The 16,634-nt window shown below is 40.0% G+C and overlaps 3 protein-coding genes across 4 annotated transcripts in view; all 3 read right to left on the bottom strand.

The window, feature by feature from the left end:
* The window catches only part of LOC125006318 (myelin-oligodendrocyte glycoprotein-like), a 126,673-nt gene that overhangs the window by 74,344 nt on the left and 35,695 nt on the right, over positions 1–16,634 (bottom strand). The window lies entirely within an intron of this gene.
* On the bottom strand, positions 4,655–6,501 carry LOC125016553 (peptide chain release factor 1). The gene is made up of 5 exons (XM_047599096.1): positions 6,046–6,501; positions 5,760–5,807; positions 5,633–5,683; positions 5,061–5,144; positions 4,655–4,856 (listed from the first exon to the last, which is right to left on the bottom strand). Exons 1-5 carry the CDS (start codon positions 6,199–6,201, stop codon positions 4,839–4,841), a joined length of 357 nt encoding a protein of 118 aa, XP_047455052.1. The 5' UTR covers positions 6,202–6,501; the 3' UTR covers positions 4,655–4,838.
* LOC125016293 (prelamin-A/C-like) lies at positions 11,925–14,647 on the bottom strand. Of its 2 annotated transcripts, XM_047598716.1 has the most exons (8): positions 14,520–14,647; positions 14,246–14,293; positions 14,131–14,160; positions 13,316–13,372; positions 13,044–13,115; positions 12,484–12,582; positions 12,246–12,353; positions 11,925–12,121 (listed from the first exon to the last, which is right to left on the bottom strand). In XM_047598716.1, the coding sequence occupies exons 1-8, from the start codon at positions 14,631–14,633 to the stop codon at positions 12,119–12,121; spliced, it is 531 nt and encodes a 176-aa protein (XP_047454672.1). In that variant the 5' UTR covers positions 14,634–14,647; the 3' UTR covers positions 11,925–12,118. The 2 variants fall into 2 exon arrangements, with proteins under 2 accessions (XP_047454672.1, XP_047454682.1); XM_047598726.1 differs by lacking the exon at positions 14,131–14,160.

Raw genomic sequence — 16,634 nt, 5'->3', positions numbered from 1 at the left:
CACACACACCAGTCAATAAATGGAAGAATATATCTTTATTTATTAAATTGTAATAACATTTAAGCTTCTCAAGGTAAATGTGAAAAATCTGTATCAGTATCTGGTTCTTAAATGATCATATATGTCTTTATTATATAAACATTTAAAATCAAACATTTAAAAAAGCAGAAGTTAAACATTAAAATATTAACCCTGTCAGATTTTAACAACAAAAAACATTGACGTCATCCTGTAAAAGTCTTTAAACAAACCAACATTCACATCAAACTTGACTAATCCAATAAAGTGTTTCCAGAGACTTTCTCTGCAGTGTGTGGTTTCTGCAGGAAGATCTGAGTCGTGCTGTTTCTCATCTATAATGTTGCTGTTTGCTGGATTTCTGAACTTTATTGAAGGAGTTCAACTATTTCACTGCAGAGAGACCTGGACTCTGTCTCCGGGCTTCAAAGACTTCAGCTCCTCCCACACCAGTCGATCAGGTGCAGAATAACTCTTATTGTATGGATGGTATATCTGTAAATGTAGTAAATCCAAAAGGTCACAGAGTCACAGTCAGAAAATAATAATTAGAAAAAGTGAAGGAAAAGTAAGAAAATGGAAAATATAACAACATCAATGAAACATCTACAAAGACTCACAGTAACAGACTTTCCAGTCTTGAGGTCTATTGATGATCAAATGTGTATGTTATGGGTTCACTATTGTTGATCTGGACTTTTAACTGACGTCCTCCCAGTGGTTTGTCCTGCAGGACGGAAATGAAACACAAGAAGAAGAATGAGACTCAGAGACAGGAACAAATGAATGTTGGTGTCTATTAAACCTGTTGCATCAATATTTTCTATGAAGAAATGAAGAAAACGAATTTCGACTCTTTAAGCAACATCACCTGATCAAACTTGTTTATGAGACAGATATATTTGCAGTCAGGCCCAACGACTACAGTGATGCCTCTTAACGTCTCCTGACTGTCTGAGCTGCTGCTGTTCTGTGTTTGTTCAGGTTTGATTCTCTCTGACTGGGAGGAGACGACATCCACAGATTAGTCCTTTCACATCAGTCAATTTCATGTTCTATCTCTCAATCATTCAGACTTTATTGGTGAAGCACCTCAGGCTCCAGTTTCCTCTTCAGTGTCTCCACTTCTTTCTCAGCTCTTCCTCTTTTCTTCTCCTCCTCTTTGAGCTTCTTCTCCCACTGAGAGTGAAGTCACATAAAGAGACATGATGAGAAACATTTACTTTGATTGAGGAACATGACAAACTGATTTGGTTCTAAACTACTTCCTTATTATGGAATTAAAAGATCTGGACTCAACATGAACCTCTGTTTCCAGCTCCTTTATTTCTCTCTGATGTTTCTCTTCCTGTTGGTTGATCTGCTTCATTAACTGGTAGAAAGAAGAGATGAAGACATATTTCATTCCTGATCAGTTCTGTTAAGTATTTCTCTGAGATGTCATCAAGTCCTGTTCACGATGTTTCCTCTGAGTGGATTTCAGTGTTTGACCAGAGTTTTCTTTAACCTCTACATCGTTTCCGCCAAAGATTCAAAGCTGTCACATTTAAACTCAAGAGGAAAGAAATTAGTTCAATATGTCTTGACTACTGTCATGAAGTCCACAGAAATAAATATGTCTTTAATTCAGTTTATCTGTCATCAGTATGGGTACAATCGATGCTTACAATGTGGCAAGATAATTTCGGGGAAAACAGGGAATACTAGCAACATAATGAAGCACCTCATCAAGCACAGAACAAACTTCAGGGTGGAGAATTGCACTGTGTTTAAGAAGCTGGCTTCTACGACACCAGCGTCGTTGTCGTCATTTCAACAGGACATGGTGCAACTGTTGATAACTTCAGGTAATATATAAATGGTTACTACTATATTAGGTTAATACTAGGTTAACAGTACTCACCCTTTGTGTGTTAAAACATTTATTGTCAAGTAAATCTTTCTACCTAATTATCAAGTTAGCACCCTCCTCAGTCACATCTGTCAATGCTTTGTTCAGTGGTTAGGTTGCCGGTAGTTTTAGCTTCTGTAGCAGCTTAATTACCTAGGTGCTTAATGTTAAGGTCCAACTACAACCACTGAAAGAACTGTTGAGGAGGACTTACTGGTCAGTGGTTACTGGTCAGATTCAGAATACTGGTTGTAAAATTACACAGCCCAAATAATATTTTGTTGTACATGTTTGTAGACTTATTCAATAAATATTTGAGCACTTTAAAAATGTATTAATTAAAAAATTATTTTAATGGGGAGGAGTAGTGACATTTACACAACCAATTGCTTTCTTTTCACGTGATTAACATCAAATGAAGTTGAAAAAAGTATCGACCTCTAAAGGGAAGCGTCTTCACCAGATGACAACGGCCACCCTACAGAAGAAACAAATTTTGCAGTCTTGTTCATTACCCAAAGTTGATGACTATAGGTGAGGGTTGGAGGATAGATCGACCGGTAAACTGAAAACTTTGCCTTCTGGTTTAGCTCTCTCTTTGCAACAACAATCGCCCTCTTTCCTGCAGACGTCACTTCAGTCAGTCTGTCGATCTCCCACTCCATCCTACCTTCACTTGTGAACTGCATTCCCAGCAGACCCTTACTATTAATTTTGGCCTACCAGTTCTGTGCAGCATCTCCCCCCTGCCAGCTGATTCAACTCACCACCAGGTGGTGATCCATTGAGAGCTCTGCTCCTCTCTTTGCCCAAGAGTCCAGAACCTACAGTCGCAGGTCAGCTGTCATGGGACAAGAGTACTGATGAACAGCCTTATTTTCGAATATGGTCTTATGGACAGACTGCAACTCGCACAGAAGTCCAATAACTGAACACTGCTCAGGTTCAGATCAGGCCGTTCCTCCCAATCACGCCCCTCCAGGTCATGCTGTCATTGCCCACATGAGTGTTGAAGTCCCCAGTTGGGTCACAATCCAGCGTTCAACCAAGGCTTCCAAAACGGGTGGGTACTCTGAACTGCTGTTTGGCGCATAAGAGTCATCAAGAGTCAGGACCAGTTCCATGACCCAAAGGCGCAGTGAAGGAACCAATTAAACATAACAGCGCCACATCAAGAAACGAAACAAACTCATAGAAAAAAGAAAGCCGAGGCAAATAAACAAACTACAAAACCAATGAAAAAATGGCGCTAAACCTATCCAATATAACTCAAAGGAGACTAAACCTACCTACCTGCAGATAAAGGAAGAACAACAGTTGTCATCAACACAGACACATACGAAAAACAGATGGAATCCATGTTAGGAGAAAGGAACACCTACAGAATACTGAAAAAAGACCCCACAGAAGGACTTTGAAATCATTACTAAAACCTTTACTACAAAGTAACAAAATAATGCGGGACGCATACCAACACCTCGTACCCACAGCCAACATCACCCCCCAGATATAAGGAACACCAACAATTCACAAAAAAGACACCCCTCTTTTCAGTTCAAATGAATCATATACAGACAGACAGAAGGTTTAAAATGGGAGCTCTGCTATCAGCAACAATGAGCAGTTTTTTTATGGAGGACCCACACACTGTAAACCCACACTCTGGAAAAGATATGCTGACGACATCCTGGGAAAAATAAAAAACGGGCAAACACAAAAACTCGCAGACCACCTGAACACTATGGAGAACACTGGACAAAAAATTCACACACGAAGAAGAACAAAACAGAACCATATCATTCCTTTACTTGAACATTCACCACAAAGAAGACAGCAACATAAAAATCACAGTTTACAGAAAACCCACTCACATGGACCAGTACCTCCTCTGGACATCAGAACATCCCACAGCACACAAACTGTCAGTCATCAGAACACTCTATCAAGGGCCAGTATCGTCATGGAAGATAAAGACAGACAGGAGGAGGGAAGTCGCACCCTGGTGGTGGTAAACTACCTCAGTAGTCACAGCTGCCCTGGGGCAGGCTGACGGACACCTGACTGCCAATGTGCACCTACGGCCACTCCAAACACCCCCAACATCACTCATTCGCAATCATACACCAGAGAGCATGGTGGGTTAAGTGTCTTGCCCAAGGACACAACAGACAGACTAGGGATAGGGCGGAATTGAACTGCCAACCTTTTGGTTGCTCTACCTTCTGAGCTACTAAACAACAAGCCAAAACCAAAGACAATAAACAAAAACACAGAAGAACAAAACACACAAACAGATGACCAAAACAAAGAAACCATATGCATACCATACATTCTGACAGGTCTGGCAGGCCAGCAAGCTGATAAATGACACGTTAGCAACACGTCGGATGGCGCTTCTGAGGAAGACTGGAGACACAGTCGAAACTGTCAAGCAGGTAACATGAACATCTCCTCATGATATTATGTCTGAAGATAAGAAAATCATAATATAAACCCTTTTATCTATCCAGGAGGACCCCAACTTGCAGGCAGAGTGTCTTGGGGAAAGCAAAAGCCCACCCTGGCCCATCGCCTCTCACCTGGAGAAACTTCAGCAAAGAAGAGAGTCTAACCCCCAAGGACTTGGGTTCCAGAGCCGACACTATGTGTTGAGGTGAGGCTGATTATATCAAGTCGATAATGCTCAACCTCTTTCACAAGCTCCGGCTCCGCTAGAAAGGTGACGGTTCATGTTTCGAGAGCCAGCTTCCATAACCAAGGATCAGACCGCCAAGGTCCCTGTCCTGGTCCACCGCGCATTTCACACCCTTGCTGCACCTCCCACGGGTGGTGGGCCCACAGGGAGGCGAGCCCATGACAGCCCCAGGCACCGGTAGCCCTCTGGGACTGGTACACTGTCTCTTGGTTTGTCAGCCTGACTTGGGAGACCCTACCAGGGGCAAAATGCCTGGACAGCATAGATGAGGTTCAATGAGTAGATTAATAAATTATGATATGATATTTGTGTCATTTAATGGTCTGATCTCTAAGAACTAAATGATTTTTACGTGAACTTATTTTCATATAATTTCATGTAATTAACATCTGAGTGAGAGTTGACGTTTTCTCCATATCTAACACCAACATCGTAACATATGAGCTTGTTCTTCACCTCATCTTTCACCTCCTCCATCTCTTTGTTTCTGGTCTCCAGCTCCTCCTGCAGCGCCTTCTTCTCCTCCTTTAGTTCATTGACCTGAGTAAAAAGGAGGTGAAGTCCAGATTGTTAACAGTCAGACTCTAACTTGTCCAGAACATATTCTCTATTATCTACTGTGTGGATTTTAAATGCTGTTTATTCCTGTAGTTCTATCATTTGACCTGTAGATGGAGCAGAGTTGTGTTTGTGTTTGTCAAACTCCACCAGTAGTTCATTAATAACAGAGAACTCAGTCTCTCTGAGATTAGAGTCAAATATGTGAAGGTTTCTGTCTCTGATCAAATCATTTCTTTGTGTGTTGATCCAGCAGGTGGTCTACATCATACCAGTCTATTGGAGTTAGGAGATAGGACAGAGTATTCTGGCTAGAACATAGTCAGACCTTCTGACCTTCTAACAAGCAGAGAGAAGATGTTGACCACCAACATCAACCTCCTTAGAACAAGACAATGATCTGAATATTAAATGAAACAGAAACACATGAAAACGAGAACAACTGATAGAATCTGATAGAAACTACTAACCTCCTCCTTCAGTGACTCCACTTTCTTCTGATTGTTGGAGGGCTCTGTTAGCTGAGATGAATGAGTAACGATTACTATATTATTGAAATACAGATTGTATCATAGTTCTTATAATGTGATCACTTACCCTGAAAGGCCAGATAGACCTGGAAGCAGCAGCTTTGTTTCTCTCCAACTGGAAGAATTTATTAAAGTCAAATAATAAGATTTTATCATCACTGATTCTATTTCTTTATGTCAGATCAAACAACACATTTGATTTTCAACATGAAGGATGTAAAACTATTTCACTTTGTACGTAATCTGTATTTCTCTCGACATTTCTTTCCAGATTTTGGTTTTGTTTTTTCTGATGAGAATGATGTGTGTGAATAAACTACTTCTCTCTCCATGTCTATGAGATTGTTTTTCACCTCATCTTTCATCTCCTCCATCTCTTTGTTTTTGGTCTCCAGCTCTTTGTTTCTAGTCTCCAGCTCTTTGTTTCTGGTCTCCATCTCCTCCTGCAGCTTCTTCTTCTCCTCCTTTAGTTCATTGACCTGAGAGGAGAAAACCTGCAGTTGTATCATTTCACCAGTAGATGGAGCAAAGTCACAGTTATGTTGATCAGAGGTCAGTCCTCAATAACACAATGATAGTGTTTATGTGTGTGTCTCTACATGTTTCTCCATCTCTTCAGTCTTGTTCTTCAGTTCTTCTTTGGTTTTCTGCAGCTCTTCTTCAATCTTCCCATATTTCTCTGTCAGCTATCAGACAGACAGATGGATGATGATCAGTCAGCAGGTTTACTGATCAAACTTTCTTCAAACTCATCAATCTAAACCTTTAATCTATTACACCTGTCTCTTACATCTTCATTTTCTTCTGAAACCTTCTGTCCATCCCTGATAAACTGATGACGGGTGAGGAGACAGGAGCTGATTCTGAGAAACAAAATATTTCAAACAAGAGTCAGTGGAAATAAAACTCAACTTCAGGTCAGAGTTGATATCAGAGGACTATACTTCATACGTCTACTTACCAACAACAAGCTCAACAAACATCTCTCTATTCTTCTCTACAATGTAACATCTGTATGTTCCTTTATCAGACAGCTTCACGTCAGAGAGTTTCAGTGAAACGTTTCCATGTTTCAGTTCATCAGGGAACAGAGATGTTCTTCCTCTGTAGGAAGGATCTTTTTGCATTTTAAAGTCTGCACCATTACGCCACACCAGGACGAATAGGTCCAACCTCATCCACTCCAACGTTGCTTCAGAAACGTCAAACGAGGGTTTGATTTGACACGGTAGAACAACATCATCACCAACTCTTGCTATAATTGGTTGAAGTGAATCCACTGACTCAGACTGACCTGGAAAGAAAAACAGAGGTTTGTTGCGTTCTGCACTAGAACGTATGGAATGTTCGTTTTTTAGAATCTTGTACCAAAATTCTGAATGTCACCTTTAAATATTTCATTGTTCATACATTACCTCTACAGTGGTGAATTAGGAGGAGACAGAAAACCAAACCAGTGATGGGTTGAAGCATGGAGTGAAGTAACAGACTGTCCATCTGAGGAATCAGAGTCCTGAAAATAAAGCAGAACATGAGTAGGTGAATACAATAAATACAGGGAGAATTATTAATATAAGATTTTTAATTTGTTACGTCTGCACTCGACTTGACCAGTATGTGGAATGCCACACGTGACAACAAAACCCTGGACCTACTGCAGGCAAATGCGTACAGTACAGCTGCTGCCTCCCTTCCACCACGGATCGCCAGTGACCTGGAGACTCTTCTGAGTAAAGGGAGAGCCTTCAGGTCTCAAGACTAAGAGGAGCTAAGGAGGGTACAGCACAAACTGCAGGGCAAGCCGAGCGAATACAAAGACAGGAGGAAACTGGAGACCAAACTCCAGCAGAAGAACATGAGGGAGTTGTGGGCAGGAATGAAGGACAAAACTGGCTGTGAGGGGAGGGACAGGTCGTACCATCCAAACACAGCTCACTACACTTCTCCCCCCGGACACTCCCCCTGTCTGACTGTGACAACCAGCTGAACTGAACCAATGAAAGGCTGCAGGTCCTGATGGCATCAGCCCTAGGACACTAAGGACTTGTCCCACCAAGGTGTCTGCTGTTCTCCAACACCTCTTCAGTCTGAGCCTCAGCCTGGAGAGGGTACCGCATCTCTGGAAGACCTCCTGCCTTGTTCCCATTCCCAAGAAGTCATCTCCATCTGGCCTCAGAGATTACCGTCCAGTGACCCTTACATCTGATGTAATGAAGGTGCTAGAGAGGTTGGTGCTGGTCCACCTAAGGCCGCAGGTGAGAACTTCTTTAGACCCCCTACAGTTTGCCCACCAGCCAAGTCTGGGCATGGATGCTGCTGTCATCTATCTGCTGCAGTGAACTCACTCACACCTGGTGGTGTAGGCTCAGTGAGAATCACTTTCTTTGATTTCTCCAGCGCCTTCAACACCATCCAGCCTTTGTTGCAGTCGATGGGTGTTAGTGCATCCACTGTCTCCTGGACAGACGGGGAGGGATCGTGTCCTGACTGATGTCGTGGTGAGTGGCGTGGGAGCCCCACAGAGGACTGTACTTGCTCTGTTCCTGTTCACTTTATACACCACTGACGTTCAGCACAACTCAGAGTCATGTCACATACAGAAATTATCTGGACAAGACCAAAGTTCGGGAGGAAGGGAACAGATCCTCAGCCACTCAGCATCCTTGGTAGGAATCTAGAGGTGGTGGAGGAGAATGAATACCTGGGAGTGACCATCGAAAACAGACTGAACTGGAGGACCAAAAGAACAGCTGTGTACAGGAAGGCCTGCAGAGACTCTACTTCCTGAGGAAGGTGAAATACTTCAACGTGTGCAGTAAGATGCTGGAGATCTTCTACCTGCTGTTGTGGCCAGCATCCCTTTCTCTGCTGTAGTCCGCTGGGGGAACAGCAACAGACTGAAGAAACTGATCAGGAAGTCTGGCTCTGTCATTGGCTGCACACTGGAAACTTTTGAGGTGATGGTGGAGAGGAGGACACTTAACAAACTGACACTTAACCCTGACCACCCTCTCACTTGACTACCAACATTATATTATTTCCGTTTCTAAAATGGAAATAAAAATAAAAATGGGTCAGTGGGCTCGCACAAAAAATAAGACCCTAACCTCCAAAGAATAAATGTTTGAATAAAAGCCCTCATAAACTGACAGCACCGTACAATCACTGACAGCAGCATTCCCGTCCCAAACCCCCAAATATGGAGACTTTACCAAAGAATATGTCAGTTATTAGTATCAGTTACCTTGTTGGCTCAACTAAACTTAGACTTTAAACATAAACACACCTTGAAGACGGCCTCATTACTGCTTTAGTGACAACCACTCTACAGATCGTTACCTCACTAATCCAAACTTGTTTTATACTTTCACTTCTATAAAACCCCTCATCTCTCTGCTGTGTTTCCGTCTCTGTTACATACCGATCAGGAAGCTGGTTCTGACATCAGAGGAGTAAGGTTGAGGGACGTCTGGAGGAGAGGATCCACAAGAGGACGATCGGCGAAGTCACAAATAGACGGACGGAAAACAACTTAAAGAAGTAAGCACGAACAAATGGAGGCAAAACATTCACATACCAGAAACAAGTTAGGTGAGTACTCAATGTCAAATGCTGATTGGCTGGACTCTAAAAACAAACACGCCCACATCAACTCAGCTTTCAACAGACAGAGTCTCATACTTTCACTTTTGTTCCTTCACTGTGAGTTTAGATGCTGCATATGTGAACCCTGCTGTCAGGATAGTTTAATACATTCACATCATCAGCAAAGATGATGAATTAAATTATTACAATGATTATCAATAGAGTCGATGTGTTTAAATGTGAAAAGGGGACAAACACTCTTAATAACAGACTTCCTGCTCAAAGAACCAAACAATCAATGGTTGGATAAATTTAAACAGTAAATATTGAAATACAGTTTATGTGTGGACATGTTTTCTCACTGACTCAAAAGATATTAAAAATAAATTAATGGGCCCTCACACCCTCCTGACTGAGTTCGACCCTCGTCCATGTTGAGTTGAGACTCACTCTAACTCTAACAACAGTGAAACAGATTCTACAAAGTCTGTAGGACTAGTTCATTAAAATACAATGCCAGAAAATGTACAAAATGACAGACTTCCTATGATGCTGAGAACATGGACCCAAGAGAAATATTTGTACGTCTTGGATGATTTCATACAGATAGTTTTCAGACAGGGCCATAAATTTCTGCATGGCCCTGCACAAGACCCATAAAACGAGTGTTTTACATTTGTGAGTAAAGCTTCATGAGTTTTGAACAATAAAACACTCAAATTCAGCACAACACAGACAAAAAAGGTTGATATGTCCAACTGCATATCAAATGTTCTTATGGCTTCATGTGATCACATTTGTGGATCATTGGGGTTGCAGGGGTTGCTGGAGCTGGGCGAGAGGTGGGGTACACCCTGGACCGGTTGCCAGGTAACAGACACAGAGACAAACAACCATTCACACACACACCTAGGGTCACTTTAGAGTCACTAATCAGCCTAGCAAGCATGTCTTTGGAGGTGGGAGGAAACCAGAGTACCCGGAGAAAACCCACGCAGACACAGGGTGAACATGCAAACTCCACCCAGAAAGGCCTGAGCTGGACCCTGACCTTCTCACTGGGAGGCATCGGTGCTAACCACCTAGCCGCTGTGCTGCCCAAGAAAGGTAAAACCATCCCTGAATGTGGCCAGGTTAGTTTCGTTGGTTATACTTCAATTATCATCTTTATTGCAATTTCTAACGAACTCATTATATGACTTTGATGTGTTGGATGACATTTGTGACATCAAACTGGGAGTAAAATATGCTCAAATTATTGTGAAGCACTTCAACTGCTGAATGTGTATAAGTTTTGGTAAATTCTCAGTCTTTATTAAGGAACAATTTCCATAACAATATATGACAATTTTCAATTCAAAAAAAAAAAATTCAAATGGTGAGAGACCAAACCTTGATAAAGAGGAACCAATCGAATCAATGTTCATTTCTCCAAAAACTCCAAGAACAAAAACCAAAAAACAATCTTGCTAACGTTGCATTAGCTATAGAAGTGTGTTGTTCATTTAGACACATGGGGAACAGCAGCAGGTCTGAAATGCTACATTTCCCTCCATGTTTCAGTCACTCAGACATGACAACGTATTATACAGATATGTCCTGCTAAGACACCCTAAAACTAACAGGAAGTCAATCATTTTACTTTGTTTAAAAAAGGCATACTTTAATATGCTCTACAAATCTTTTAATTGTCACATTTCAGTAACAGAGTTCTTAAACTATCTGTATGTATCCTCCAAGAGGTACAAATACTTCTCCTGGGTCCATGCTCTAAACTCCACAGGAAGTCGGTCATTTTATCCATTTTCAGGTGTTGTATTTTAACAAACTTTTCCTACAGACTTTGTAGAATCTGCTTCAATACTGTTCAGAGTCCAGCTCAGTCAGGAAGGTGTGAGGCCTGTTCATCTCTGCTTGCAGGTTGAATTTATTTTTAATATCATTTGTGTCAGTGAGAAAAAATGTCCACGAACAAACTGAATTTCAATATTCACAGTAAAAATGCTCACAGCTCGAGCGTTTCCTGTTTCTGATCCTGTGGGGATGGCCCTGGCTCGGTGGGAAGGGATTTTTATTTTTAGAAAGATGCTACATAAATAGAGTTTGATTTGATTTTGAAAAAGTGAAAGTATGAGACTCTCGGTTGACGGCTGATTTTCAGGTTGTGGATGTTTTTTTTAAAGTTCAGCCAATTAGAGCCTGACACTGAAACAATAGGTGCTCCTCACTGATATGTAATATTGGCTCATGTTCTTGAATAAACAAACACACATTTATAATAATTATATAGAGAAAATTCTGAAGGTTGCAAAAGGTTTTAAGTAGAACTCCTTATCACACATACCCGTCAATAAAAACATAAGTATGTCTTTATTTTTTTAATTGTAATCACAATCAAGCTTCTCAAGGTAAAACTCAAAATTTATTTCAGCATCTGGTTCATAAATGATCATATATGTCTTCATTATATAAACATTTACAAACATATAAAAAAGCAGAAACTAAATATTAAAACATGAAACATAAAACACTGACGTCATTTGTAAAAGTCTTTAAACAAACCGACGTTCACATCAAACTTGACTAATCCAATAAAATGGAGCCAAGTGTTTCCAGAGACTTTCTCTGCAGTGTGTGGTTTCTGCAGGAAGATCTGAGTCGTGCTGTTTCTCATCTGTAATGTTGCTGTTTGCTGGATTTCTGAACTTTATTGAAGGAATTCAACTGGGAACTATTTCACTGCAGAGAGACCTGGACTCTGTCTCCAGACTTCCAGGGCTTCAGGTCCTCCCACACCAGGTCACCAGGGACAGCATAAAGAGGCTTATAGTCTGGACGGTATCACTGTAAATGTAGTAAATCCAAAGGTCACAGAGTCACAGTCAGAAAATAATAATTAGAAAAACTGAAGGAAAAGTAAGAAAATGGAAAATATAACAACATCAATGAAACATCTACAAAGACTCACAGTAACAGACTTTCCAGCCTTGAGTTCCATTGATGGATGAAATGTGTATGTGATGGGTTCACTATTGTTGATCTGGACTTTTAACTGACGTCCTCCCAGTGGTTTGTCCTGCAGGACGGAAATGAAACACAAGAAGAAGAATGAGACACAGAGACAGGAACAAATGAATGTTGGTGTCTATTAAACCTGTTGCATCAATATTTTCTATGAAAAGAAATGACTCTTGAATCAACATCACCTGATCAGACTCGTTTCTCAGACTGATAAACTTGTAGTTGTCATTAACCACCACATCGATGTCTCCTGACGTCTCCTGACTGTCTGAGCTGCTGCTGTTCTGTGTTTGTTCAGGTTTGGGAGGAGACGACATCCACAGATTAGTCCTTTCACATCAGTCAGCTTCATGTTCTGTCTCTCAATCATTCAGAGAACTTTTCATCATTAAACATAAATGTGATGAGGAGGTAGGACCTAGAACATGAGGAGCTTTAGAAACCAATCAAAGACAGACAGACAATGACAAGTCTTTCTGCTCTTAGTTAACATCATGTTTCTAGTGGGAGGTTTGGCTGTTTTCAGGAAGGATGTTTCTTAAAGTTGAATAAAAAGTTACAGCAGATGATTCTTAGTAAAAAGAAGAACCTCTGTACTGGATTTCTCTCTCTGGAGAAACATGAAGAGAAATATTTAGTTTTGTTGGTATTGTGATTTAAGTTGGAAACTACTCTCTTACTGAAAGTTATTAATGTCTGATAATTTATTATTTGACACTAGACAATAATTGTAAAATTAATGAACCTCTGTGTTGGTTTCCAGCTTGTTTTTGCCATCTAGACATGTCTCTTGCTGTTGTTCCTCTTCTTGGTTGATCTGTATCGTCAATTGGAAAACGAATGAAGAGATGAAGAGAGATTTAATTTATTGCACTCATTCAGATGAACTAAATAGTTCCGGTTCACATTTTATTTGTAATAAACATTGAAGTAAAAAGTGTTGCAGGTTGATGTTTCTGTGAAGTTGTACTACTCTCTCCCTCTCACCTGTTCTTCACCTCCTCTTTGATCACTTACCTCAACATACCAGGTTGTCGTGGAAGTAGCAGCTGTGTTTTCCTCCAACTGCAAAGTCTGTTGAACAAGATTTCATCATCACTGATTCTATTCTTCATGTCAGACTAAAGAAAAATAAAGTAGTATCATTCTTTCTATTTTAAATTTCAATTTCTATTTTTGATTGCCAATTGAAAATAGAAAGCACAAATGATACACGGATTCCCAATTTTTCCATTTCATATTTTTGATCTGAGTCTAAATTGAAATATGAAAAACCAGACATTTTTTAGTTTTTTTTTTGTTAGATTAAAAAATTAAAAACTAAATAATCTGTCACTTTTTCATTTTTGATTGACAATTAATAATGATGATGATAATGCATTGGTTTTATATAGTGCTTTATCATAGGCACTCAACGTCGCTTTACAATGAATGCATTATTCATTTGCTCACACCGTGACACCCTGGTGGTGGTAAACTACCTCAGTCGTCACAGCTGCCCTGGGGCAGACAGACTGCAAGGTGGGTTAAGTGTGTTGCCCAAGGACAACAGTCAGACTAGGGATAGGACGTAATCGAACCGCCAAAGTTTGGTTTTTGGAGTGTGTGTTGATCCAGCAGGTGGTCTACATCATACCAGTCTATTGGAGTTAGGAGATAGGACAGAATATTCTGGCTAGAACATAGTCAGACCTTCTGACCTTCTAACAAGCAGAGAGAAGATGTTGACCACCAACATCAACCTCCTTAGAACAAGACAATGATCTGAATATTAAATGAAACAGAAACACATTGAAATGAGAACAAACTAGAATCTGATAGAAACGACTAACCTCCTCCTTCTGTTTGTTGGAACTAGACGACTGAGAAGAATGACGAGAGAAAAGGAAAGATTATAAATGATTGACATACAGATTGTATCATAATTCTTATAATGTGATCACTTACCCTGAAAGGCCAGATAGACTTGGAAGCAGCAGCTTTGTTTTTCTCCAACTGGAAGAATTTATTGAAGTCAAATAAAAAGATTTTATCATCACTGATTCTATTTCTTCATGTCAGACTAAACAACACATTTGATCTTTAACCTGAAGGATGTATTCATGTAAAAGCTTTCAGTTTGTTTTTACGTAGTTGTATGACTGGACTTCGTTGTTTCTGATGAGAATGATGTGTGTGAATAAATTACTTTTCTCTCAATGTCTACGAGCTTGTTCTTCACCTCATCTTTCATCTCCTCCATCTCTTTGTTTCTGGTCTCCATCTCCTCCTGCAGCTTCTTCTTCTCCTCCTTTAGTTCATTGACCTGAGAGAAGAAAACCTGTAGTTGTATCATTTCACCATTAGATGGAGCAAAGTCACAGTTGTGTTGATCACAGGTTATTCCTCAATAGTGATTTGTGTTATGATTTATGCCAAGGACACCTTTAACTGCAATGAGATATATGTCACAGATGAAAATGGATTAGAAATTGTTGGACTAACTGTTTCCTTGTCACAGCAAATGTCTTTTATTCTTATAGTTATTTATAGGCCTCCTTCTTCAAATGTGGATTTTTTTGAAAAGTTGGAAATTTTATTGAAACAACTCAATCCTGCAAAAGAGGTGATAATAATGGGTGACTTAAATGTTAATTGGAAAGTTAACAAAGTTAGGAAAAATTTGAAAAAGGTTATGGATGATATGGATATGACTCAGGTAATTAATGGCCCTACAAGAATTACAAATTTCACGAGCACCCAGATTGATTTAACTTTTACTAATAGACCAGAAAGGATTTTGAAGTCATATAATATGCTCACAGGAATGTCTGATCACAATCTTATAATGATCACAAGAAAATTAAATAAAAAACGCTTCAAACCCTTGGCCGCCACTGAACTCTATAGGATACCAAAACAGGAACAACAAAAGTTTCAAGACTCAATCAAAGAAGTAAACTGGGATGAATTGTTCACCGGCAAAAACTTGGATATGGATTGTTCTAATATGGCTAATAAAATACAACAAATAATTACACAATTTACACGGATAATTAAATTAAAAGCTAGAAAGAACGGCCTTCCCTGGTTAAACAGATCTATTCTTAAACTCATGAAAGAACGAGACAACTCTTTGAAGTTGTCACTCAAATTAGGGCACAACAGACACCAATTTGTTTCGTTGAGAAATAGGGTAGTGAAAGAAATAAGAAAGTCTAAAGCTGACTTTTTCATTACTGCCTTGAATAGTGCAAGGGGGAATTCTAAAATAACCTGGAATTATATTAAAAAACTATTGGGTGATCCCCAAAAAAACAAAACAAAACTAATGCAAATTAAATTAAATGGAAATGTCTTGACAGAACCTCAAGTGATGGCTGATGCTTTCAACAACTACTTCATTGAGTCTGTGTCAGAAATTTCTGATAAGTTCACAGTAAAACAAAGGAGGGAATACCCTGTATCGTCTGCAACGCAGTCTTTAACCTTTACAAATATTACTGAGACTAAAGTTATCGATTTAATTCGATCACTCAAACCATCAAAAGCAAAGGATGTTTTTGGAATGGATTCGAACATGCTCAAAGATCTAGGTTCAGCTCTTGCCACTCCGATTGCCTCAATCATCAATCTTTCAGCTTCATCGGGTCAATTTCCAAAGGCCTGGAAATCTGCCATTGTTACCCCTGTCTTTAAATCTGGTGACCCAACATCTCTGCATAACTACCGCCCAATAAGCATTCTTCCAGCCATTTCCAAAATCGCAGAAAAATGGGTGTCACAGCAGATTGTCCATCATTTAAACAGCAGCTCCCCCTCTCTCCATGCCATGCAGTTTGGTTTCAGATCCAAGCATTCCACTGAGATGGCTACTTGCTTCCTTATTGAGAAAATAAAAAAATTTCTCGATAAGGGTGGAGTTGTAGGGGCGGTGTTTTTGGACCTCAGGAAAGCTTTTGATACAGTAAATCACTCTGTTCTTCTAACCAAACTCTCAAAATTTAACTTCTCTCAAAACGCTGTGGGATGGATTGAATCATATCTGCATGATCGAACACAATCTGTATCTGTTAACAACTGCATATCTGACTCTCTTAGGCTAACCTCTGGAGTCCCTCAGGGATCAATATTAGGCCCCCTTTTATTTAGTCTTTATATTAATGATTTGCCCACTGTCTGTCCAGAAGCTGAATGCGTAATGTATGCAGACGATACGGTTTTCTTTGTTCATGGTCACACCAAAGACATTGTTGCCGCTCAACTCATCAAAGCAATGTCCTGTGTTACAAGTTGGTTGCAGCAGTGCTGTCTACAGCTAAATGTTTCTAAAACTGTAGGCATGTATTTCACTAAA

This window comes from Mugil cephalus, chromosome 1 (assembly GCF_022458985.1).
Source record: "Mugil cephalus isolate CIBA_MC_2020 chromosome 1, CIBA_Mcephalus_1.1, whole genome shotgun sequence".
In the NCBI taxonomy this organism is placed as follows: Eukaryota; Metazoa; Chordata; class Actinopteri; order Mugiliformes; family Mugilidae; genus Mugil; species Mugil cephalus.
Note: the sequence above shows the minus strand (reverse complement) of the source record. Positions and strands in the feature narration are given on the sequence as shown.

Coding starts and splice junctions, on each gene's coding strand:
- LOC125016553 (XM_047599096.1), bottom strand. CDS start 6,201: ATGATACAACTGCAGGTTTTCTCCTCTCAGGTCAATGAACTAAAGGAG. Junction 5,808..6,045: donor TGGAGGAGATGAAAGATGAG/GTGAAAAACAAT, acceptor AAATTCTTCCAG/TTGGAGAGAAACAAAGCTGC. Junction 5,684..5,759: donor GGTCTATCTGGCCTTTCAGG/GTAAGTGATCAC, acceptor CATTCATCTCAG/CTAACAGAGCCCTCCAACAA.
- LOC125016293 (XM_047598716.1), bottom strand. CDS start 14,633: ATGATACAACTACAGGTTTTCTTCTCTCAGGTCAATGAACTAAAGGAG. Junction 13,373..14,130: donor CCAACAAACAGAAGGAGGAG/GTTAGTCGTTTC, acceptor CTTGTTCAACAG/ACTTTGCAGTTGGAGGAAAA. Junction 12,354..12,483: donor TGAGAAACGAGTCTGATCAG/GTGATGTTGATT, acceptor TCCGTCCTGCAG/GACAAACCACTGGGAGGACG.